This window comes from Eulemur rufifrons, chromosome 7, assembly GCF_041146395.1.
Source record: "Eulemur rufifrons isolate Redbay chromosome 7, OSU_ERuf_1, whole genome shotgun sequence".
NCBI classification, from domain to species: Eukaryota; Metazoa; Chordata; class Mammalia; order Primates; family Lemuridae; genus Eulemur; species Eulemur rufifrons.
The window spans coordinates 231054100-231080079 of record NC_090989.1 but is presented as its reverse complement, the minus strand read 5'-3'; the positions used below and the strand labels follow the sequence as shown (position 1 = coordinate 231080079).

Here is a 25980-nt window from a genome sequence, read left to right as displayed (position 1 = left end):
GCATTTTACTAACTGTCAGTGTAGACACCAGATCTCCGTAGTGGCGCGCACACACACACCTCCACAGAACTGTTATCGTAAGAACACTGTATAGAAAAATAAAATAGTACACAAGTTATATCACACAAATGTAGCATAGTACATTAGTAGCATAAGATATCCAACCAACAGTGTTTGTTTCCAGTTAGTCTTTAGTATTTCCTATAACAGTATATATATATGTGCATATCTATATATATACTTAAATAGATTAGCTAGTTTCCTAAACTGTCTTTTAAAAATATTGCACAATTCTTTTTTTAAAAGGGATATGAGGCATATAAGATACAATTCTAACCCTATATGACCCCAGACCTAAGAACTCAGTTGCTTCTCTGAGAAAGGCAATGCTGCCTATTGTGGTCTTTGCCCTCTGTGGTATAATGCAACTTGCTTTATGATCTAATAATACTATCTAATATATTCCTGTTTTACCAGTATAGTAATTCAAGTTTCTTTTAAGACCTTATTTAATTCTGTAAATCTAATTTAATTCTTCTCCCCAGCCCTAGCCTCTTTCTTCTCGTACTAATGCTTCTTCTTTCTAATCTTATTTGCATTCATATTATCCACCCAGGTGGTACACCAATAAGAGGTAAGAGTGCTGAACTAACGTTCACAGAATGATCTTACTCATTCTTCCTGTCCTTTCATCCCTCTCATCTTTGTCCTGTTTTCAGAATCATTCCAATAATGTCCATCAACTTTATTTTTTTCCTTTGTACTGTTTGGTTATGATCAGTGACTCTCATATTGTGAACTTTCCTTTCCTTTTTCTTTTTCTCTTTGTTTTGTTCATTTCTTTCTTTATGAAAATGATTATTTAAGTTGTGATATGCTTCAAAGAAAGCATATCCCGGTCTTTAGACCACAGACCAGTCACAGCGTACCATCTGTCCCTCTTTTTTTCTTTTCTTCTTCCTTTTTCTTTTTTCTCTTTTTTTTTTTTTTTTTTCTTCTTGTTCCTTTTTTTTTGTCCAACCGGAGAAAAAAAAAGATCATTTTTTTCTTCCTTAGCTGTTCTTGTTCTGGACCAAAGCCAAGGTGGTCTGGAGAACAGTGGCAGACATGCAGAAGACAGCCTGGAACATCTGCTTTTTGTCTTTATCTTTCAAAAGGTTTTTGCTTTTGTTCTTCAATTCTTTTTTCTCTTAATGTCTTAAAGTCAAAGAATGACTCCCCTTTCCACCTGATCCCACTCGCCTACAGTCTGACAGCGATGCTTTTTTCCCCACTTCTTTTTTTCTTGGATTACTCGTCTCTGGATTTTTGGATCTTCTGTCCTTCAGGCTATGGAAACAAAAGGTGCTCAGTATTCTTGGTGGTATGTGGTATTGCCGGTTTTTCATACTTTGACTCAGTGTGCATTTCTTTTGTAATTCTTGTTTTGTATTTTTCTTGGGGTTTTGTGACACCACACTGCTAATCCCACTGGTGGATTTTGATGGGTGTCTTAGGGGATCCGTCTCAAGGTCCTCAAGCAGTGGTTGGTTGGCTCTTCCTTGTGGCACAGGCCGTGCTTTTTAACTTTTTTAAAATCTTCTAATTCAACTGCTCTTTGTTTTTCAGCAAACGTTAATAAATGATTGTAAGTCGTGGCAAACTGTCTTTCTTTTCTTAAAAATCTGCATGTCTTAAGGGAGTTTTGTTTCTTTAAGTGATATTTTGATAATTTATAATGACTAATTTTAATTTTTCACTTTGTGCAGCCTTTTTGTACTCGCTGCGTATTTTTGGCTTTCTTCCGCAGAAGACTTTCTTGAAAACCCAGCCTGGTTTTTTTTGAGCATACTCTATTTTGCGCCACTTTTGGTACCAAAATGAAACAAAACAAAACCAAAAATTAATCTTTTGTTTTATTTAAAAGCCATACTTCCTTGAAGCAGTCTCACCCATCTTCATTTTATTAGTCTAGGAAATAAGAGTGTTAATTATGACTAGAAAACTTGCTTGGGAAAAGAGATATTGTTTTCTTATGCTAGCATTGATGATGTTAAAAAAAATAATCTCTATATGTTCTTCTCATCGCATCATTTTCTGTCTGTGCACCTTAGCAAGAGATTGAATCGACGTTGAGCGGACCTTCGCTTTGCAGGGCTTTTCATATTGTTAAGAGGTTTAGTTTTCCGAAGTGAGAAAGCCTTCTCTGACCATTTCTTTGGCAATATATTTTATATCCATACAGGAGCCCTTCAGATCGAACAGAGTGAAGAATCTGACCAAGGAAAATATGAGTGTGTTGCCACCAACAGCGCGGGCACTCGCTATTCCGCCCCTGCCAATTTATATGTCAGAGGTAGGAGTGATATAACCTGGGCATCGCTTCTGCATTTAGGCTCAGGGGGAGTTGAGACACCCGCAGGCTCTGCGTTGTTAATGTTAACAGTTAACAAGCTCGTTTGGTAATAGCTGAAGCATTTTAGTAAATAGAGAAGTAAAAGAATTTGTTGTTTAGAAAAAAGAAAGACAACTCTTGAGTGTAATCTATCCCGAGGCTTGAAGTTGTAAGTATATTTGCATTTTTACACCTTGATTTCTATTTTTACTGCATTGATTGAACTGTGCTTTGCATTTGTTTGAGGTTTTCTTCTTTCCTCCCTCTTTTTTTTCTGTTGTTTCTCTTCCCTTTCCTTACAAACCTGAAATGATTGCTTGGTGTGCTACTAATCAGTTCTTTGTGCAACTCCAAGCATAAAGGTGTTTATGTCTTCACGACCTCTGCTGCTGAACTGTAAGGGTAAAGCTGCTAACTTTATAAAACAGGTGCTACTCGTAAATAGCACATTGTATTTCCTTTCTTCTTCCTATCCTTTCTTAATTATAAGCACATAGTATTATATATGTGCACATATATACACATTTGTTTAAATTAATAAGACTTACTGAATAGTTTAATTTTTTCCAATGCCATGGAACACTGATTGTATTTTAAAATATAACATTAGTTGTCCTTGGGACAATAATGATTTATGAAGATGCATTCATATTTTCTCATAAATTAATAGAAGTGATTAAATTTTGAGCTTCTGTATGGCTGTGCCTTTCATTTCAACTAGAAAGAAGTGCTTCCTCTTCCCCAGAGTTCTCAAAGCCAGTTCCTGTAGCTTTTTGTCCAATGGAAATGTTCTTATTCCTGGTCTACATGTCTGTGAATAGCCACCAAAGGCGTGGGTGGGGGTGGGAACAGATAAAAGACTGAGAGGGCTTTAAGTTACAATAGGATGGGTTCCCTTAAGAAAATATCTAGCTTGATTTTGAAATTTTTGTTAGAGATAATTTTGTGTCCCTGGGGATGTTTTTCTCTCCTTTCTTTCTGTGGAGTGTGGGGGGGGGGGGAATATGGAGAAAACCATTTCTTCTCGAAATTCTTTGAAAGCCCTTTGACCCCCTTTCTCACGATGGTGCCCTCCTTTGCTGCATGAGGCATGTGTACCTTCTTCCATGGAAAATTTCAAAATGATGCTAGCTATTGTTTCTAATACCGTGTTAGTCCGTGAGATATTGCTAACTTTTCTAGCTGAGGTAGGAAGGGTGAACTAGAGCAAATAGAGATGTTCAAGTAGCAGTTGAAAGCCTTGATATGGCCTTTTTACTCTCTCTGTGTTTCCCTTGTTTTTCTCCTTTCCTCATTTCATTGTGTTCTGCATCAAACCCCCTACATCCCTCAGAGCTGCGAGAAGGTTGGTGTGTTTTTTACTTTTTACCCACCTTACAAAACTATTAATTAAACCAATAACAAAGAATACAAATGAAATGAATGTAGCTGCATTGTGGTCTTCTTTTGGTTAATGGTATGTTTTAGCAGAGAATGCCCTGGCCATGGCTTCTGGTGCTTGCTGGTGGTATCTAACTGTGGTGCATGACGGGAGAGAATGTACCTGGGTGCATGGTAACTGGTAACACGTAACTCTCTAAGGTCCAGTGAACTTGGTCAGTGTTCCTGCTTTCCTTCCTGCTCCACTTTTCCCATCTCCCACCCCACCTTTAATTTCTGTTTGATAAGGATGCCTGCTGCCCATAGAATGACATTTTAGAATTGTTCCCCTAATCCCAAGCATGAAGACTAAACTCTCCTCCATTTTTCTTGATATGTTCTTCGACACCTCAGAGTCTACACTGGCTCCTGCTTGCTTTGTGTAACCTCTGTGAATTGGCTGCAGGAGGCATGCTTAGCTCTCTCTTCCTCTCCTATGACTGTCATTCACCCATGAGGCCATCGCAGTGAGCCCTCTCGAATCAGTGGAGGTTTATCTCGACCTTGAGTGCAGCCAAAAAGTTTTCAGACAGAATTACTTACTTATCTTCTTCTTGGGGTTATGAGGTTGTTTGTTTATAAGTCTATTTATAATTTTTTAAAATCACTTTGTTATCTGTATTTAAAGTGTGCTCTAAAAGATTATTCTCTGAAAGCAAGTAAAATAATGAGCTAAAATTCTCATGGTGTAATGTTTTGCCAGTAAAAGCCCAAGATGAAACTCAACTTATCTCTCACCCTCTCCTTGTACTATGTCCAAGACACGTGTATTTAAACACACATAAACATTCAGATTATCTGAAGCAGGAACACTGAACTGTAATTGCTTGGTAATTTTTTCTGTGTTATATTGCTTTAATATGATCTCTTCTCTTAATGTCATGTCCTGTTGTATGTTTGAGATCTGATGTCCCTCAATTTGAATGTAGGCATAAAAAGCCTCTTATTAGATTTGTCGTCATTTATGTTGTTTTACCTTAGATAAAAATTGAATGGAATCTTGATTGTGAAATACCAGCTTCCTTCCCGAATTTGCAAATCTTACCTTTAACAACCGGAGCTTAATCTAATACCTTCCAACTTTCAACCTTATCATCCTCTAACTCCCCATCTCAGTCATTGAACTTTACCTCCTACGTTTGTGTTTAGTTCTGTTGCTCTGTTATTTCTTCACCGTCATTGTTGTATTGGATTCCAGCCATTCTCCCATTATCCTTAGCACGGGCCTTGAGATTCCATCTTGTGCATGCTTTGCATGACCCAATCCAGTATCTCTACTGGTGTTAGCCTGTTTCTTCTTCTGTGACTGTAAATTGATATGTATATACATTTCTGTGTTTGTTCTGGTGTTAGTGTGAGGCTGCATCCACTCTGAATCTGAAAGCAAATAAAGTGCACTTTCAGTGCACTCTAGGTGATGTTTTCCAGGGCTGGGATGTGATAATGTGGTCCCACACATACATTCACATCAGCTGGAAGTGTACGGTACTGAAGTTGGTTTTGATACTCAACTCAACATGCTGATGACCCTTCCAGCCCCGTTTTCTGCATATACATGAATGCATAGAATCATTGTTACATGCATGCATGTATATGTTTTTGTGTTTATCTTATGCATGATGTTTGTGTATTGTTAGTATGTAGATAGTTATTTGTGGGGCCCTTGTAGGTCTGAATCAACTTTTGTATGACGTGTCTAAGGTATCAATGACTAAACTAAATTCTTCTGTGTATACACACACCATACTTGTATGGTCTGTATTATCCACGGTTTTTCTTTGTTCTGTTTTTGGACAAGCCACAATATGTTTCAATTGTTTGTGTCTGTACAGTGCATGTCATGTGTTTAACAATCCACTTTTTTTCTTGCCTTGTATATGTTATCATCTTCCCTTGTGTTTTGTTCCAGTTCGCCGTGTCCCACCAAGATTCTCTATCCCACCCACTAATCATGAAATCATGCCAGGTGGAAGCGTTAATATCACCTGTGTGGCCGTGGGGTCACCAATGCCTTATGTAAAGTGGATGTTGGGGGCAGAAGATCTGACACCTGAAGATGATATGCCAATAGGAAGAAATGTCCTAGAACTGAATGATGTAAGACAGTCAGCAAATTACACCTGTGTTGCTATGTCGACACTGGGTGTCATTGAAGCAATAGCACAGATCACTGTCAAAGGTATGCTCAATGGATCATGCTCTGAGGATCTGGGTACACTCAAGCCATCTGACTAATGCTTCTAGAAAGCCTGTCCTTGAAATTCTAAAGTGAATCAATTCATAATTCAGTGTTTCAAATGTGCATAACCTAATCATGTCTATGGTATTATATAAGATATACATGTCTAGGTAGGTGGGTTCTTTTGTAAAATTATTTGGCAGCCTAAATAGAGGTAATCATCAAAATATTTAAAAAAAAAGACAGGGCCCACACACTAACCAGACAGAATTAGGAATGCTAGACATGGTCGACCATTCTAGTAGAGCTGATGCATATAGACGTCATAGTAGAGCAGAACCTTGAGAAGAGTCGCAAGAAAAATCCAAATAAGTTTCAATGAATACTCAAAATCCCTGCAGACAAAATAAAAAGAAGAGAAAGAGAATCAAAATTAACATGATCTAGTAATAGATGCTTTAAATTTTTGGTTGGTCCTGCTATTAAATATTAAAATGTACTAGCATTATATTGTTTTAGTTTTGTCTTGCACCTTGCACATATGAATGTTCAAAAAATATTCTCTTCTTAAAATACATGTGCTAAATATAAACAAAGTACTATATTCCATGAATATTTTTGAATCAAATGAAAAAAAGAATGCAAGTGTGTGGGGGTACCAGTTGTTTTTTACCCAGTGTTTATAGAATTCTAGAAAACATTTGCAAATTGGGTCAGTTGGAGTTTTCTGCAAATGTTTAGAACTATTGTGAAATTATCTTCCCTTTCTAGGAAGTATGATCTTAGAAAATGTAACATACATGTTATAATTGGTGTTATATCTCCAACCAAGCATGTATATCAAATAGATGCCATAGAAAACCAGTAAAGTGACAGGAGAACAGAAATACGTGTTAACATTTATACTCATTTGAAACAATATTGTATTGTATATCCTTAAAATAATAAACATACATGTACTTATGCATACATTACAGACACAAAACTTATGCTGTGCAACAAATGTGACTTAGTGAAACTACTAATGTCAGCTAAATACCAATAAACACAACTTTAATTAGCAATATTGTTATTTGCCTTGAAAGTTCAGAAAGATAAGTAGAGGAAATCCGGATCACTCACTTCCTTGAAAAAAACGCCAGGTCATAATATTTGAACAAATGTCTTTTTATTATTATTTTTGGTGCATTTCTTTGGGCAAATATTATCATTCTGTAGTTCTTCCAGTAATATGTAAATATTGAATCACCTTTTCTCATAATGACCATTTCAGCATTTAAATATTTGAAGGCGTACTGAAGACCTTTAAAGAATTCAAAGGCAAGAATCACATTAAACTGATAGCTTGTTCACCTTCTTATCTTTGTTTTCCTGACTCTTGCCACTTCCCTACCCTTTCCACCTCAAAGATAAATACATAAAACATAAAGGTGAATCTTGAAGGGAAAAAAAAGTAAAAGAAATCCAAACAAAAAGAACAGGCTGAAGGGAGTGAGGAGAATGGGTACTGACTCATTCATTCAGTTAGTCATTTAAGAATTGTCATTAAAAACCTCCTTGGTGCCAGGCTGTGTGCTCTGGGCATTGGGAAATACGGTAGTAAGAAGTACAAGTTTGCTGTTCTTGAAAAGCTGCCATTCTAGGAGATATTATAGTTTTGCGTTTATGTTGACAAGGAAACAGGGATACTAATGGACTGATTATATGAGTGTTACCTTCTGGGTTTTCTCTAAAAAGTCAGATGGTAGAATTCTCCTTTCTACCCTAACATCACTGCCGTTCAGAATCATTGTTTACAGTAAGGCACTTAAATATGAGGCTACCAATGTAGATGTTTTGTAATCTTAATTAGTAGTATTTTGGGTTGTGTTCTTCTGCTAAAAGGAAAGAATTAGATCTATGAAAAGATGGATTTAATTGCAAGTGTTTGTCATGAAGCTGTAATCCCAGATATTTCTGATAGATATAGAATATACAGACATAGAATACATATTATTATGACAGTAAAATCCTTTAAAAAGTGATTTGTGATTATGTCAATTTAGTACCTTCAGCATTTTTTAAATATTTGGAGAAAAGCACTCTGATTTGAACTTTCTGTTCTTTTTTTATGTTAAAATTCCTGGTTAGATTATTTATAAGAAAAGTTTAGTAATGTCTTACAACAATATAGATACTATTCTTCATCATAATTTAATTCCATTTCAATGTATTCCAAATTTTGTTCTTTTCAATGTTTATTGGTATTTCAGTTATATTACTTATTTCTTGAAGCAAAGGGCTAATTGGCCAAGCTTTGGAGATGATAATAATAATAATTACAACTAATGTTTTGTGAGAGTTCCAGATACATTCTAAGAGCATTACTGGATTAGCTCATTAATCTTCATAGCAAACCCATGAAATACAGTTACTCAGCTGTATAATACAACTTCAGTAATACAGTTTTTCCCATTTTTCACATGAGGAAACCAAAGCAAAGAGAGGTTAAGGAATGTATCTGGGATCACTTAGCTAATATGTGGTAGATTTGGATAGAAGCCTAAAAATACGCTGGCAAGCCCTTCTGGTAGAATAGGATTTGTGTCACCCATGTACATTTTACTGTATTTCTTGACCACCTAGAAAACTGTTCTTTGCTATAATTTCATCTAATTAAATCGTCAGTAGATACATAATCCTGTCATTACAACAGCAGAATTTATCAAGTCTTACAACATTATAGAGATGTTGGGTAGTCAATGTCTTTTTTCTCCCCCACCCAAGCCTTACCCAAACCTCCAGGAACTCCCGTAGTGACAGAGAGCACAGCTACAAGCATCACACTGACATGGGACTCTGGGAACCCTGAGCCTGTCTCTTACTACATCATTCAGCATAAACCTAAAAATTCTGAGGAACCTTACAAAGAAATTGATGGGGTAGCAACCACACGCTACAGTGTTGCTGGACTAAGTCCCTACTCAGATTATGAATTTAGGGTTGTTGCTGTCAATAACATTGGGCGGGGGCCTCCCAGTGAGCCTGTGCTAACACAAACCTCAGAGCAAGCACCGTCCAGTGCCCCCAGGGATGTCCAGGCGCGGATGTTGAGTTCGACCACCATTTTGGTACAGTGGAAGGAACCGGAGGAGCCAAATGGGCAGATCCAAGGATACAGAGTTTATTATACGATGGATCCCACTCAGCATGTCAACAACTGGATGAAACACAATGTAGCTGACAGCCAAATCACCACTATTGGCAACTTAGTGCCCCAGAAGACATATTCTGTCAAAGTCCTGGCTTTTACCTCAATTGGAGATGGTCCTCTTTCAAGTGACATACAAGTCATCACTCAGACAGGAGGTAAGTTTGGTTCAGGATGGGAAGTAGGGCAGGAGGGAGGTGCTGGGGCCAAGAGGTAAGAAGGACAAACAGAAAGAACAAAGATAATATAAATTCTAATTTTTGAGATACAGGGCTTCAAAGTGAGGGGTTATCATAAGACATCTAGAAAGGAATAGACATGAATCTCAGAAAGACTAACCATTTTAAGCAGAGGATGTATCTAGCACCCTTTCTTTTTAATTTGTACAGAAATGACTTGAAGACTTTTCTGCATGAGATAGAGGAATGCCTCCTTCATGTACTATTTCAAGAACAGAAAAATTATGCTTCTTTATACTCGTGACTTTGGTAGAGTGGTCTCAAAAAATTAATTTGTGTAAGATTAGATGGTTCAAGATAAAGTTAAAAATAAAACTGTCAGAGGGCATCAGATATTTAAATGGCTTGTGTTTGTCAGGAAGCTACTACCTTAAAAATAAATATTCTCTGAATGGCATTAATTTTGTTTTGAAATTCTTCATCCACTAACCTCAGTGGGTGAAGAAATATAGTTATCATGATCTCAAATTGAACTTTGGGGCCTGATTCACTCCTTTTACTTGGTTCTAGAGCAGATGTCAGACTAATTTATGAAGAAATACTTGGCTATACTAGTGGTTTTATTTTCATAAGGGAATAGCAAACCTCTTTGGTCTTTCATTCAGGGTGATCAGTTTTGCCTTGGGCTGGGCACATAAAATATCATCTCTCTTCTAAGGTTTATCCTTAAACATCTGAGAGCTACTCATTTAATTCCTTATTTTGTTGGCACCTTTTAAACTTACATTAAACTATGAGTATTTTGACAGCATGCCACTGGCTTGTTTTGGGAATCTGTATGATAACCATATTATTAGAGACAGTATCTATAATCTATAGGTGTAACTCATTGCTAATCTTGGCAGTGAATTAATGTGTTTTTTCAGATGTCAGAACTAGATAATCTATCCATTATCTGGTTTTACTGATACCTATGTTTTACTAACTACTGATTTGTTTTTCATGTCATGGGCCTTATAAATCATATGACTCAGTATGTTTGCCTATTTGTCCATGCTGCTAGGAATCTCAGAGCATATTTACAGCCTGCCTGGCTTTGTTTTCACACTGTTATTGGTTCTCACTGGCTTATTCATGGATTTACTATTTTCTTTACTGCATTGTATGAAAGCTAACTATAAAAATATATGTTTCACCACAATTGTACTAAAACCTATCCATATATCTTCTTTGTGTGCCATTTGCAGTTCTTCTGTATTTATTTGCCATATTAATATGCAGAAAAATATTGTAGACTAGTTTTACCATAAAAACTTCTCATTGGAAAACACAGAAATCTGTGAATCTTGTTTTACTTTTTTTTTTTTTTGACTAAAAGTAGTCAACTCTTATGAGATTATTTTTTATTATACTATTTTAGCAGCTACATAACCACTAAATGATTATAATAAAATATATTGGAACTTACATTCTACTTTGAGCTTTTTAAATTTTTAAGCTGTGATATATTTTAAATCCCTGGTCCTATAGTAACATAACCAGGGTTTACATTCCAAGCTACCATTTATTAGCTTTATGACCTTGGACAAGTTACTTCAACTCTCTGAACTTCAGTTTTGTAATCTGCAATAGTAACTACCTTATTGAATTTGATGGTTGTATTTGTTTTCTCATACTGCTGTAAAAAGAAGTACCACATACTAGGTGGTTTAAACAGCAGGAATATATTGTCTCATAGTTCTAAGGCCTAGAGGTCTGAAATCAAGGTGTTGACAGTGCTGATTCCTTCTGAGTGCTGTCAGGGAAATATACTCCATCCTCTCTGCCTTCTGGTGGTTCGCTGGCAATCTTTGTTGTCCCTTGGTTTGTAGAAGCATCATCAATGTCTATCTTCATCTTCATGTGGCTTTCTCCCTGTATGTATGTCTGCCCAAATTCCCCCCTTTTATTAGGACTCCAGTCATCATGGATTGCAGCCCACCCTAGGGACCTCATCTTAACTGATTGTATCTACAAAGACCGTATATTGAAATAAGGTTACATACACTCTGAGGTGCTGGGTGTTAGGTCTTCAACATATGAATTTTTGCGGGATGCAATTAAACTTATAACAGGGGTGTAGATTAGATAATGGATAGGAACATTTTATAACTTAATAAGTAAATTATAATAGCAACTAACATGTCCAGCACTATGCTATGAATTTTGCACGTATTAATTCTCACAACCCAATTAAGTAGACATGGAAAAAAAGATTCAGGAATTTGCCTTGGATCATAAGATCACTAAGTGGAAAAGCAGAATTTAAATCAGGGACCCTGGATATTTTCAACCCATGTTATCTTTCAGATTAATAATTTGCTAACGTGATAGTCTTAGTGTTTTTGTGCCTGCTGGGTATCCAGTAAATGAACAGTGGAAGGAAAGACAAGCACAGTATGTCACTTATTCATGTCTTTGAGAATTTTGTATAGTTTACTTCTGAAATACTTGAGGTGGCTATTAGATTATCCCAGTACAAAAGTACATTAAAATGTTTAGATATGAAAAAGAAGTTTATCTGAAGGAAGAAATAACATTTTTCATGAAAAATTATTATACCCAATCACTAAATGTGGCTCTAAGTTTCATAACCACCAACTTAAACTTAGAAATTTACCACATTTCACATCTTTATTTTCTGATGATAGAATGACCTAAGAAACAAAATTTTTCTGAGACTAAATTCAACCAAAATGACAGACACTGATGCCTTCAATCACAGTTTATTGAAAAATATAGAAGTGATGTTTAAATAGACCATATTTGGATTTTTAAAAATATTACCAGTGGACATATGTGACATTGAGCCATAACTCAGTAAAGGTAATATTGTGAGAGAAGCAATCGAGTTGCTGTGATCTGGGGACTCTGCTTTCAAAAGGTCTGATTTAATTTAATGGCAGAACTTAGAAAATCTAGGTGAATGGGTCGTGGATGTATTGGAATAGTTACTCCCACTCTCTGTTTAACTAACTCATTTTTACATTAAGATATTTCAAGAACTATTCATAATAGTTATACTTTTAAATACCCATTGATTGAGAGGATACGTAATGACATAATGACTTCTGCCTGCCAAGATCAATAGGCTAAGAAAACCCTCCTAAATAGCACAGTGATTTGGTCTGTTCTAAAAGCTTAGGTAAGGCCATTTGATATTAGTGGACACCTGCCAAATACAGTGATGCTACTTCTGATATAATTAAGGTAAGCTGCTCTTTTTTCTTGTAACTGACCAGCGAATTCTTAGGATCATTGTTAACCATTGTGATATATTCTTTTAGGGGGAGATAAAATTTAAGGATATGATTATTTTCATTGCAATTCGATCTCTTCTAAACCTACGAAAATTTACTGATCAATAATATGTATGAATTTAAGAACGTTTTAATTACATATACACACAAATGTACATGTTGATGTCCTCTGTGTCTGAAAGGTGCTCATTTCATTTTATTATCTTTAATTGTCTGACATTCACATTCCTATCTTTGTTTAAAATCAGACTCTGCAGAAACAGATTTAGAAACAAAGTGAGTTTAAGAGAGAAGTCATCACTTTAGATTTTCTCCAAGATAACTGTCACAAACATTGATATAGATGATTGATGTATATATTTTGTGTATATCTGGTAATATAGAAAATCAGAATATGATCTGTTTTATAGTCAATCAAGAGAGTATTTCCCCTTGTGAATATTAGTGAGTCGACTATATTAAGTAATCTTTAAATGGTTTTAAATATGAAAAGATTTTAGTTAAGATGATTATTTTTAGAAATATGATTCAATCTTCCAAGTTTGTCATCACTCTAACTTCTGACATTACAATCACTTGTAACTAGTTTACCTTGAAAATAGAGGGACTGCATGGCCATTGGTAAGGGAAATATTTCTATTGTGGTACAAAAATGTTTCCATTATTAGAAAGCACTATTCATGACGTAAAAGTGACATCCTATGGTTTTCTTATATGGATAACTATCATAAGAACATTCTGTAACTATACTTTACAGAAGTACAAATAGAACTCTAGTAAAGAAATGTAGCACATTATATCTTAAATCCTAATACATGTTCCTTTTTTTCTGAATTTTCTTTAGAAAACATATCAGACCTCTAATTCTTCTATGCATTTAATAGATTATTGGAAAAAGGCTACTTATTTATATGGGTACAGCCTAGTGTAGACTTCAGACAATAAAGAATTAGATATATTTACCAAATACATACTAATGGATAGTATCAACTTTAAACATTTTAGAGAATTTAATTCTACTATAAATTCTGGGCATTGCAAAAGTTTTAAAACTTTAAGCTATGACATTTAGAGACAAAGTGCTTTAGGTTTCTAGAACTTTATAAATCATTTCATTAGCGTATGTCAACAGGCCAAATAAGCAAACTACAAAAAGACTGCTTTCCAATAACCAAAATTATGAGTCCAATTTAAATGCTTTCTCTGAATAGTTATAGCAATGTGTAAAGGAGCACTGGATGTAAGTGCAACTATAATAAAATTTAACTTTTTCTTATTTATATTTAATGACAATTGAGAGTAAGAGTTGTACAGATGCTTGTGTATTAAGTACCTATTTTGTGGATGATATATTTGTGGCAGTTATAGATTGGATTCCTTGTTTTGAATTTTGTTCTGTTTTACTACCACTATGATTCTGGCTGTTGCTTTTATAGTTATTATTATCATTTGTCAATATGCTATATATGCACATTTTAAAATATGTACCTTATTAAAGTATTAGATATTTTAGCAACAGTGGGTTTTCTAGTATCCTTGGTAATATATTTATAATACGGCATGAAGAAATTATCATTTAGCAATATAATATATGCCAACTTTTCTTTAGAGATAATACCTAAATTTTACTCAAATATTGATCTCTTTTAATATATCAGCATTTCAGATAAATGTGAAATTTTCCTTTTATTTCTTAGTCTTTTTTCATTCTGTCTTTTGAGTTGCCTTCAGATATTTATATAGAGTGTACTCACAGTAATACTCAAGCACTTGACATTTATCAATATGATTATAATCTTATTTCGGGAACTTGATAGCTCCTATTTCTATTTCCTTGTGGACGTTAAATAATCAAGAGGGAGGACATAACTTTACAGGATATAAGGATTTCCTAAATATAATTTTTAAAGAAAAATTTGTATTTCTACTTTTATTTCTGCTTTCCATATCTGATTCTAAAGTTTGGTTGATGGTCAATATCACAGGTCCCCCTTAGTGCTTGAGATTCTGAAAGTGTTGTTTTTATTTGCCCATGAATTTCCAAGAATCTCAGACTTTCCCATAAAATTTATGTTCAGCTAATTGGTGAAGGAAATGTTACAACATGGAAAAGCTCTTAAATAAAATAGAAATAAAATACACATAGACAAAGAACTAGTAAGGGAAGGTAAAAGAATAACAGTAGGAAAGTATAATGTGTAAAGACTATGAGAACATAAAGACATATATTTAAGTAAATGTTTACATATATATTTGTATATGTTAGTAATGAAAACGTGTAAACCTATTTATGGAGAAGGCATTGATATAAATGTAAAATGGATCCTCTATAGCCACAATATTTGGTATAAAAATTCAATTGACAGATTATGAAAGTACTCCCTGTGTTTCCAAGTAGTACAGAGAAAATAAATATGATAGTCTGGCATCTCCCGAAGTGTTTTCTTGTGTACATATACTATGATCATTAGGACCAATATGTTTGGGAATTTAAAAATACATCCATCATTTCGCAGCTTTTTAGAAATTTGTTTGACTCCTCAGCTTCATGATGGCTGTTTCAAATATAACAAAATGACTCTGAGAAAGCAGTATCTTTAGGTAGATCCTCAATTCTCAAAAAAGTCAGAGTAGTGGCACTCTTAAGTCATTTATGAGCCTAGATCCTGGTATAATATTAATAAAAAGATAATTTCAGGCACCAGTCCATATGCTGAATCTAGCCTGTGGGCACATTTTTCCCCATACAATGTTTTTTTATTAATTAATTTTAAATCGTTAAAAATGGAAATATTTTATCTAGAAGATTTATTATTACTCTCTGTGGAAAAAACCAGAAGCTGGGGCAAGACTGGGCCCACATTTCACAAGGCAGCCATCTGCTTGTAGTGAACATGACCTGTCATCCTTCTTCATGTGGAGCAGGTTCTCCCATTGGCTCCAGGCAGAATATGGCCTTCTCACCCATCTAAATCATCTGAATGATCTGCCTGACCCTTCTAGGCATTTGTGTTTCCACTGTAAGTTTAAAATCTAGTAAATGAAGCTACCCTCTAAACCACTTTAAAGGAGGACCCTGAAAGAAAAGGAGAGAACCACGTATATATTAGATAAGGAGACCTACCATCAAGTTGTGTAGCTAACACTTTGTGCAAGAATAAAAAGGACAGCGTACCCTCTGAGACTTTGATGTGTGTATTTAATTCATTATTTAGAAGGAAGGGGTTCATAATAGAAATAAACAGAATTAGAAGATCAGACGAAGCTCATGTCACTAAACTAAAGCATGAAACATTGAGACCAACTGGGAATTTGCTCAAGACAAATTAAAAGCGCAAAGTAAACAGTTTAAGTAAGAAAAAGTGAATTAGGTTTCCAAGATGTTTTCAATCAATGTCAATTTATTATTAGCATTAGGCAACAAGCAATTATTATCCTGAGAGCAGTCCTTCAATGTTGTCCCCGTTTCTAATTCTCGACAATACTGTCTTCTGGTTTGGTTTGAGTCAGGAGTTAACATAGGCTTTCTTCTTTCTCAGATTTGTAGTAATTGGGGGAGAGAAAGAAGCAAATAAAACTGGGGAAAAATAAGTTACTGCATACATATGCATTTGTGTGTATTTTAGGCTGAGAAACCCTTTCACCATCTGACTATTAGAATCCAATTGTGGGCTGGGCACGATGGCTCACGCCTGTAATCCTCATTCTGGGAAGCTGAGGCAAGAGGATCACTTGAGCTCAGGAGTTCAAGACCAGCCTGAGCAAGAGTGAGACCCTGTCTCCACTAAAAATAGAAAAATTAGCCAGGCATGGTGGTGTGCGCACTGGTAGTCCCAGCCACTCGGGAGGCTGAGGCAGGAGGATCAGGGGAGCCCAGGACTTTGAGGTTGCAGTAAGCTATGACAACGCCACTGCACTGTAGCCTGGGCAGACTCTGTCTCAAAATAAATAAATAAATAAATAAATAAATCACGATTTTTCCATTTCTCTGATCATTGTTGGCTTCCACTGTTGCTTCTGCCAATGCTTTTGGTATTTCCCTTTTAGAAATAATGCATTTTCCAATTTACGTTGCGATTTGCCTATTTGTTTTTATTCCCCTCTGTCCTTTCTTCTCTTGCTCTTTGATATTTTGTCTTCTTTTGTTTCCACTTCTCAATCTAAATGATTGTGTTAGTTCACCCCACTGGGCAGCTACTGGGGAAAAAAAATTGATACCTTGTTTCTGGAGTAAGTTCCCAGAGGCATCAAATTAATGAGAATCTCAAGGCCTATGATTAAAGAGAGAGAGAGAAGATGGTATAGGTGACTAGAAATATGAAGCACTGATTATTTGTAGCCTTAAGCTTCAGTACAAACAGGAATGCGTGTCTGTACACACACACAGGTTGAAAAACCAGGCAGAGAAATAAAAATGATCATCAGGGATCCTAGATATCATTCTTGCAGACCCCTTTAGACTTTTAATCTCTCTTTAAACAAACACATTTTTTTAGTCATACTACAGAGAGATGACTATAAAAGAAAAAGAAAGCAATACATTTTATATCTCCAAAGACCTCTTTTCCTGAGAAAATGATGCTTCAAGCACTGTTTTTAAAGTTATGATGTCATATATCAGCTATAAATTAGACTATTTTGTATGTGTTTTAGAATGATTATGCTCAAGGTGCCAAAAATATACTTTAGGTGTTCTTTTCTCCTCTGATATGAAGTATTGTTGTTCTTTTTATTATTATTAAATACATATGGAATTCTCATTTAAACTTGCAGGAATGTGGACATATGTTCAGCCACAGCACATTGAGACATGCTATAATATCAAGGGTAATGATTAAAATACTAACAACTAGCAAAGCATGGGCAGCAACCAATCAGAGCAGACATTGGCCAAGAACAATTTAAGATTAGATTTGCTAGTAACACCCATACATAAATCAGGTTTGTGTATAGTGGATAGAAGACAACTAATGGGGTTAGGCGTTGGCTAGGAAGTTTGGGTTAGTAAAACTTATTGTAGTACATTTGTGTAAGGTGTTTTAAACTGAATAAACTTCCCATTCTTTATTACATCCTATAGATAGCTCTTCCAATTTGCTTGTTGCATAGATTATGTGACTAATATAAGAATTATAGATGACCTCTGTTAAGTTACCATATTTCTGATAATAAATGTATTCTGTAAGCTTTAATTTGTGTAGTGGTTTAGCTCCATGCCACTAGGGAAAATATTATGTTTGGATTAGGTCTGGTGCATTAAATAATTTAAAGTAATTTAGGGATTAGAGGTAATTATTTGTAAGTGATAGGGTTTTTTTGTTGTTTTGTTTTTCCTTTTATTCACCTTTTTCAAAATTTGGGTTGGTAAGAAAAAAGGGATTCTTGTTGCCTGTAGCTTTTGTTAATGGAGTAAAGGTGGGATTTTATAAACCTAATTGGAAATAATTTTGATTGTTACAGGTAGTATTAGGGAATAAGTTCTCAATCAGTTGTACGTAACAGTAGCTTTTAGGTATTTGGCACTTTTATATTTGACACAATATTTCAAGTGCTTTATATAAATTATATCATTTATTACTAACAGCAATATTATGAAGTCAATAATTTTACTATCCTTAAAATTGAATTCAGAGGCTGACATATTCTATATTTGTGAATTCCACTATATTTTGAGTAGATACTATTCTACTCAAGGATGAAGACAGTATTTTTAACATTGTTCTTGCCTCTTGGGGGAAAAGTGGGCTGTATCTAAAGAGGCTAACTTGTACAACGTAAGAGAGCTAGTTTTGCAGGAAGCTGATACACATGGACACATTTCGAAAGGTTTAACTGGATGCACTAAGGGAAGAACTTGTGAATTACTCATAGTGTTGGTGAGTTCAAGCTTTTGCCTTCCTGTTTTTAGTACCAGGGCAGCCACTAAACTTCAAAGCAGAACCTGAGTCTGAAACCAGTATTTTGCTCTCTTGGACACCTCCCCGTTCAGATACCATTGCCAGCTATGAATTGGTTTACAAAGATGGAGAGCATGGAGAGGAGGTAAGATTGAGCTTCTCACCTTCATAGTCATTCATTACATAGGGCCACTACTTTATTTTTGTGTACTTACCCAAGCTCTTTGCCAGATATCTAGACTGGATCTTGGTGGAAAAGATTTATTCATCAAAAGACTTATAAGTTAAAAAAAATTATTCAACAAAACAACTACTGCTCTTATTGGAACTTCTTTCTATCAGGTTGTAGAAGAATAGATATTCAGTGAGGCTTGAGGACTTCCATTCTTTCTTTTCTACATTAAAGTATTTAAGTCACTCTGGAGATACAGGACTAAGTTAGCTCTATGAGTTAATAAAAGTCCTTGGCTAGATGAATTTGTCCAGAATGGTTTCAGAGAAAGATTCCCCATAGCAAATGTCTATGTATATGCTGAAAATTATTTTATATGTATGTGATATATGTAAAATTTGTGTATGCTGTGCAAATAAGTATCAGTAGATTATAGAAGGTGTGAAAATTGCTGAAGTCACTGAAAAGAAATGAAAATTGATATAATGAATATGTATATTAATAGGCACTGTTCTAAAGGTCTCACATTCATTAACTCATTTAATTCTTATAGTAACAGTATGTGCTAGCCTCTATTATTGATACATTTCACATATAGCAAAATAGAAGTACAGAAAAAAGTTCAATAATTTGCTCAAAGTCTCACACTAGTAAATGACAGAGCGAGCATTGGAATCCAGATAATCAGGTTCCAGAGTCTGTGTTCTGAACCATGGGGGTCTACTGTCTCTTGAGTGCACTTTGATTAAATTGTAGAAATTGATAGTGATGTACATCTAACCTTTTCGGAATGGGAATATATAATAATAAAAAAATATGTTTCTTTTGTTATTGTGAAATCCAATAGATAGTAGGACAAAAAGAGTAAAGGGCACTATATTCCAAAACTCAATTCCCACAACTCATACCTCCAAGCATTCTTTAACTAAAAAAGATCTTCACAAAGCTGAACAGCCGCTAAGTTCTAATAAGGAGTACCGTTTTAAAAAAAACTCACATACTAAATGAACAATTATCAATTAACTTGTGGTACATTAGTTTGAACACTATAATAAATTAATATGTTCTTACAAACTTCTGTTTTATTACATCTGCTTGAATTGGGCAGACTCTCTGAAGAACAGATTTTAAATGCAGTGCTTTTAGATTTAACTAACAAAGCTAATATAAAACATTTAAAAAGTTATATGACTGAAATGCAGATATGACTTACAGTACTCATTGTACAATTTGAGCTATTAGTGTTTTTTGTAATGCACAAATCAGTATTAAATTATTTTAAACCTTCACCACCACCAAACTAAAAATAAATAAATAAATACAAAGTGAAGGAGAATAGCAATCTTTTGAGAATACTATGGATGCTTGGATGTTGGCACAGCTACTGTGCCTTACTATTGTTTATTTAGGGAATCCCTTTTTTCATATTTGGTGTATCTAAAATATCTGAAAGCTTCTGTATTTGCAAGCCAGAATACCCTAGGGATGTTTTCTCTAGTTTTATATTTGAATTCCTTTTCACTTATTTGTTTGTGTGAATAGCAAACACTATTGGATAAAAAGCCTTAAGATTACTTATGCTGTTACTAGATTATATATTTGCTCATATTTTAAGGTTTGTTATAGGCTAATGTTCAATCCAAGGTTGATTACCCATAGATAACTATATTTTTACTAAAATGCAAAGGCAAATTTCAAGCATGAAAAGTAAGAGTTCTATCATTTGCTTAAAGAAATCTTATTTCAAAAGTCCTTTATAATCATAAAAGTTATAGAAAAATTTGTGAATTTTTTTAGCTATGGGTTCTATATTTACAAAGTAAGAAAGGAAGTTTTCCTAACCAAAAAATATTTTTACCCCAATAATACTTTGATATTAAAAAAAAAGAAAGGAAGTTTTTCCAATTATTGTAGATCAACCTAGAGTAATGATACGGTTTCATAGAAATTGTTCAGCTTTCTTTAGTGACTAGCATCTGATTTTTATCCCACCAGAACTTGGCAAATTCAGATCTCTCTTATAGCAACCTTTTATAAACTGTATACTAGTTACTATTGCTACTTCTGGTCTTATATTCTTTACCCCCTATTTAGATTGCAGAAGGTCATGAGAGAGGAGCTAGACATCTGTTCAGTTGAAATTGCACTGTTGGGCATGTTCCACTATCCAGGGGCAGGTGTCAGTTTCTATTGTGGTCTGTTGCACAGCAACATACACATTTTTAAGGGTAGAAGACACTCGTGGGTGTTGGCCTGTCAGTCTCCCTCTCATCCCATGCATGTGGATAACTGTGTCAACATTAAAAAGATCTCTGGCTTCCCTTAATTCCAGTTACCTTTTGTGGAAACTTGCCATTAAAACTCTGATATTTTCATTATGTCATTTCTCTAGTGCAGCCCTTGATACAACTGTTACCTCTTTTTATGATATTTTGATGAGATTAGAATCCTGATGACAGAAATCTGATGTTCCAGACATTGTGATTAAAAAAATTTGCATAAATCTTAATGAAGATGTCTTGTTGCAGCAACGAATTACCATTGAGCCAGGGATATCGTATAGGCTGCAAGGGCTGAAACCAAACAGCTTGTACTACTTTCGTCTGGCCGCACGCTCTCCTCAAGGCCTGGGTGCTTCTACTACGGAAATATCAGCCAGAACCATGCAGTCAAGTAGGTGTCTCTCTTTGCTTACTTTCTGCCCCTTTTTTTTCCACTAGGAGATGTTACTAAACCTGCTAATATGCTTAGCAGTCAGTAGTCTCTGTGCTAGGCAGTGGCCAGCTTTGGAGTACAACCATGATTTATGTTGGTTTCAAACTTGGTTCAAATAACAGACCTCGTTTTCCACTTCCTAAATTGAAAGAGTTGCAGAGAAGTTAGTAGACCTCCATGGGTGAAAAGTAGGTGAAAGGAATTAGATCAGGCCCTATTGAATAAATTTATAAGGCTGTAAAGCAAAATTTAGGTTGAGAACACTGCCAGAGAATCATAGGAGGGCTTGGCAAATGAAAGAGGCAGCAAACAACAAAACTGTTATCTTTTTTAAGCACACAGGTTTTAACTTTGTGAATAAACAAGTCATTATTTCACATATTTGTTCCTACTCAGAAAAGCTCAGCTCTTATGACTTGTTCCTTTTTAACTCTGCAAGTACTTCATGTGGAAATTTGGAATATTCACAGAAAATCTGTATTTGGACAATATCTGTATTTGGAAAAATTCCTGTATTTAGGAATAATGGAATAATCACAAGCACATTTGCAATCCTAAATTGTATTTTATTTCCTCGGGTTCAATTTTTTTTTTGGAGCTGTTACCCTTAAGCATAGCCATGTTTATTACAATGGGGTTCATTGTGCCCAGGGAAAATTGTTTTGCAAAAAGTATTATATAGGAGATTGTGTTTGATGGAAAATTTGGTGGCTTGTAATACTATTGTTTGCTTTTTATTACTAAGTATCTACAATTCATCTATAAATAATTATTTACCATGAAGAGCTTTATGGAGTTATTTTCTTAGATTTTTTGTGATATTTTATCTGTGATTTTTGACATAGTGGCATATGAAATAGATATGTATAGTACGCATACATTGAATTTTGTCAAGAGGATATTTTGTTGTCCTACTATTTAGACCTATCAGCAAACATGAAATTTATATTTTTAAAGGGTTAATTTCCTTTCATATAAGCAAATTTGCCATCATTTCATTTTCTTATAGAAACTTGAAATCTTTCAAGGTTTTTTGGTAATAAAATTCATATTCTGTCTCTTAATCAAAACATGATTATTCATATGAAAAGTATTAGGATACTGTTGCTTAATCCATTAGTGATTATAGTTTATTCCCATAAAATTTCTTTTCATTTCAAGACAGAAGCATGTAAATTAATGTACGTTCTGTACGTCTGCTTTGAATTCCAGGAAGGCTAATAAATAATAATGTAGAAGATAATTTCATAAAACCAGGCATTTAATTAAAAGAAATGTTACATGCTTCAATATTATATTTTGCATGGTTTACAAACCTCACTTTTTAGTATATATATACACATAGGTATTGAATAGACATTTTAATAACCACATCAAAATCTTATCTACTCTTTATTTTATTAAAGTTTCAAATGGTGTTGAATATATTCTCACAAAAATCTGAGGTCTGAAGGTAGCCCTAGTGAAAATCAATCATCAGCTTTTTAAAAAGAATTACAAATGAGTCCTTGCTGTTACATGAACAACTCAATTTATTATGAATAATTATAATGCATATAAAATAGTTTCATAATTTGAGTTATAAGAACCTCTAGTCAGAATCAATAAAAATGATATTCCGGTGATTTTGCAAATCTTATTCCAAATTTACAAGGCAGTCCTATGAGGATTTCTTTTTTGTCAGTACAGGGAGCTTTTTATTTTGATTGACTATAATGATGAACACAAGGCATGTAAATTAAGAGAGACCAATAATCCTCTAAACAATTGGATACACCTGGCACTCCATAATATTAAGACTTACAAAGTCTAAGGAAATCCCCAAACTACACATTCAAATACAAAAATTAGGGTTGCTTTTTTCATTCTACCATATATATTGCCTTAAAAATAGATACGTGTGCATATGTATTTATATTTCTTATCCCACTTGTTTGTTCTTCTTTAGGAAAATATATTATTAACTTTAAAATAATTTATGATAATAGTTGTATTGTTCCTTATTGATTTTTTATTTTTTTCAAATAATATGTTTGATTAATTTGATGGAAAATAATTGTTCAGAAAGTGACCGGTTTATTTTAGAATGGACAGTAAGAAAGTATTTCTTTTAACTCTAATGCAAATCCTACTTTGTATGAATAATTATTTACAAAATGAAAGAAAGTATGCCCATAAGTCATATCTTTTCCAGATGATTCTTTAAAAAAAAAAAAAAACACTTCTTTTTAATGGCTATGTTATTGAAATTTTGTAAGGGATAGATGATTATTATTGATTTTACCAAAATGTGCTGGTGGGATCTAATTCTTCACTAGCAATGGTGTCTCAAGAAGAGTTATAATAAAAAAGCTGAAAGCTGACATAGGGTAAGTACAAGTTACAGTCAGAATCAACAAGCCTGACATTACCCTCGGGTAGGTAAATCTTGGACTATGCATTTTCATCCTTTATTGATTCTGCATGCTCACTGTATATGGGCTACGATCAATGTTAGGTTAATACTTTTCATTAAAACTGGTCAGGCGAACTCAGTTTTTCAGATAGAGTGAACTCTTTTACTTTTTTTCTTTTTGGTTAATTTTATTTATTTTTAATTAGAACTGGTGGAAGGACACTAGCAATTATTGTAACTTTTCATACTTCAAAAACCTTTCACAAATGAATATTGTATATGTAAATCATCCTCATTCTAGAATGTAGAAGTGAAAGCTTGGAACAACATCTGTGAAGCATCATCACACTCTCAAGTAAAAAAAATATACTAGCACTATTTGTAGCTTTTTTGAAGCTGGATAGTCAGTTTAGTGGGGGTGGGGGATACTGAAGGATTGGTTTAGAAGAACAATTTAAATTTCAGGTAGGTAATTTTATTTGAGGCTCTATTATCTCAAGGTTTCATTTTCACATATTCCCCCCACCCATTACTTAACAATTATTTTTGGTCATTTATTCATTTTTTTTTGTTTATTCATATTACTAAGCCAAGGTACATAAATTTATCTTTAAAATTTAAGTTTCAAAGCCTTGTTTTCGTTTTGTTACCCTTATTGTTCATTTATTTATTTTTGCCTTTTCTTTTGTTTTATCATTTTTTTTTTTCCAACCACTCCTGTCCTTTCACTTAAATCCTCCTTTAACTCACTACCAAAATAAGAGCCGTCAGCTCCTCCTCAAGACATTAGTTGCACCAGCCCAAGTTCCACTAGTATTTTGGTAAGTTGGCAACCTCCACCAGTGGAAAACCAGAATGGCATTATCACTGAATACTCCATCAAGTATACTGCAGTGGATGGGGAAGATAACAAGCCTCACGAGATTTTGGGAATTCCTTCGGACACTACCAAATACCTTTTGGAACAGCTGGAAAAATGGACTGAATACCGGATCACTGTGACAGCCCATACAGATGTCGGCCCTGGCCCTGAGAGCTTGTCCGTGTTGATTCGAACCGATGAAGATGGTATGTTGCCTCCGCTACGTCAATTTGCACCCTCTGACACAATCTTGGTCTGCTGTCTTTTGATAGGCTAACAGTAAAACATTTTTCTCTGCTCAACTTTTTACCCAGCATTTTTATTACTGCAGCATTTTTGCCAAAGACCGATCTTTGCTACAGCCTGGGCATTTTGTTCTTTTTTTTGTTTTTTTCCAATCAATGCAGTAATTTGCTTTCCTTTAAAAGAACAGTTTGCTTCTCTGGTCTTGTAATCCAGCCCTTCTCTGTATCTCCACCTAAAGTCTTCTGTGTTTTTCTTGGCTTTTTGTGGTCACTTCTTTTACATTTTGAAGTTAACTTTTCAAAAGTGTCTTCTTATCTTTTTGTTGCCTTTTTGTCTTACATATTTCAGAGACACTGATGCTCGACATTCAATTTTTGGCATCTGTTGTATGGAATACCTTTAATATGAGAAAAAAAAGAAGATAATCCATATAATCAAGAATCTTTTTATTCTGCTATTAAAAAAGAACCTTTAAAAAACACACACCAATCAACAGCCAGTTTTTGTTATTATTTCAATGCTATATCTCTTTGTGCTTTCATGCTTTGAACCTCAAAGCATCTTCCTTGGCTTTTGTACATTTTTTACATGTTTTTCTATTTCTCTGATACTCTTTTTTTCTTCCATTTTTTTTCTTTTTGCATTGGTCATGTTTTTTGATCTTTTCTTAAAAGGTAGAGCAGATTGGTTAAGCATTTTCATTGGTTGAAAATGTTTGTCTTCTTCAAAGGAAATGTAGTGGGTCTACCCATTTTTTTTAAAAAAAGAAAAGCCTAAGTAAAGAAAATGCAGAAAATGCTCTGACTGGGTGGGACAAGTGCCTATAATTTTCTTTTATCCAATGATGTTGTTCCAGTTCCTAGTGGTCCTCCTCGCAAAGTCGAGGTAGAGGCTGTCAACTCAACATCTGTTAAAGTCTCATGGCGCTCACCTGTGCCCAACAAACAGCATGGCCAGATAAGAGGATACCAGGTACATTATGTGAGGATGGAAAATGGTGAGCCCAAGGGCCAGCCCATGCTGAAAGATGTCATGCTGGCTGATGCACAGGTA

At 34.5% G+C, this 25980-nt stretch overlaps 1 protein-coding gene across 5 annotated transcripts in view; it reads left to right on the top strand.

Annotated features, from left to right (window-relative positions):
* PTPRD (protein tyrosine phosphatase receptor type D) overlaps nt 1-25980 on the top strand; it is a 493549-nt gene that overhangs the window by 297960 nt on the left and 169609 nt on the right. For 2 of the 5 annotated variants that reach the window (XM_069476474.1, XM_069476473.1), the window contains exons 7-15: nt 617-634; nt 2225-2335; nt 3708-3719; nt 5703-5972; nt 8739-9320; nt 18549-18682; nt 21238-21382; nt 24582-24887; nt 25784-25977. In XM_069476474.1, the coding sequence (XP_069332575.1) occupies nt 617-634; nt 2225-2335; nt 3708-3719; nt 5703-5972; nt 8739-9320; nt 18549-18682; nt 21238-21382; nt 24582-24887; nt 25784-25977 (1772 nt within the window). The remainder of the gene's footprint in view (nt 1-616; nt 635-2224; nt 2336-3707; nt 3720-5702; nt 5973-8738; nt 9321-18548; nt 18683-21237; nt 21383-24581; nt 24888-25783; nt 25978-25980) is intronic. The other 3 variants (XM_069476478.1, XM_069476475.1, XM_069476476.1) reach the window with 3 other exon arrangements.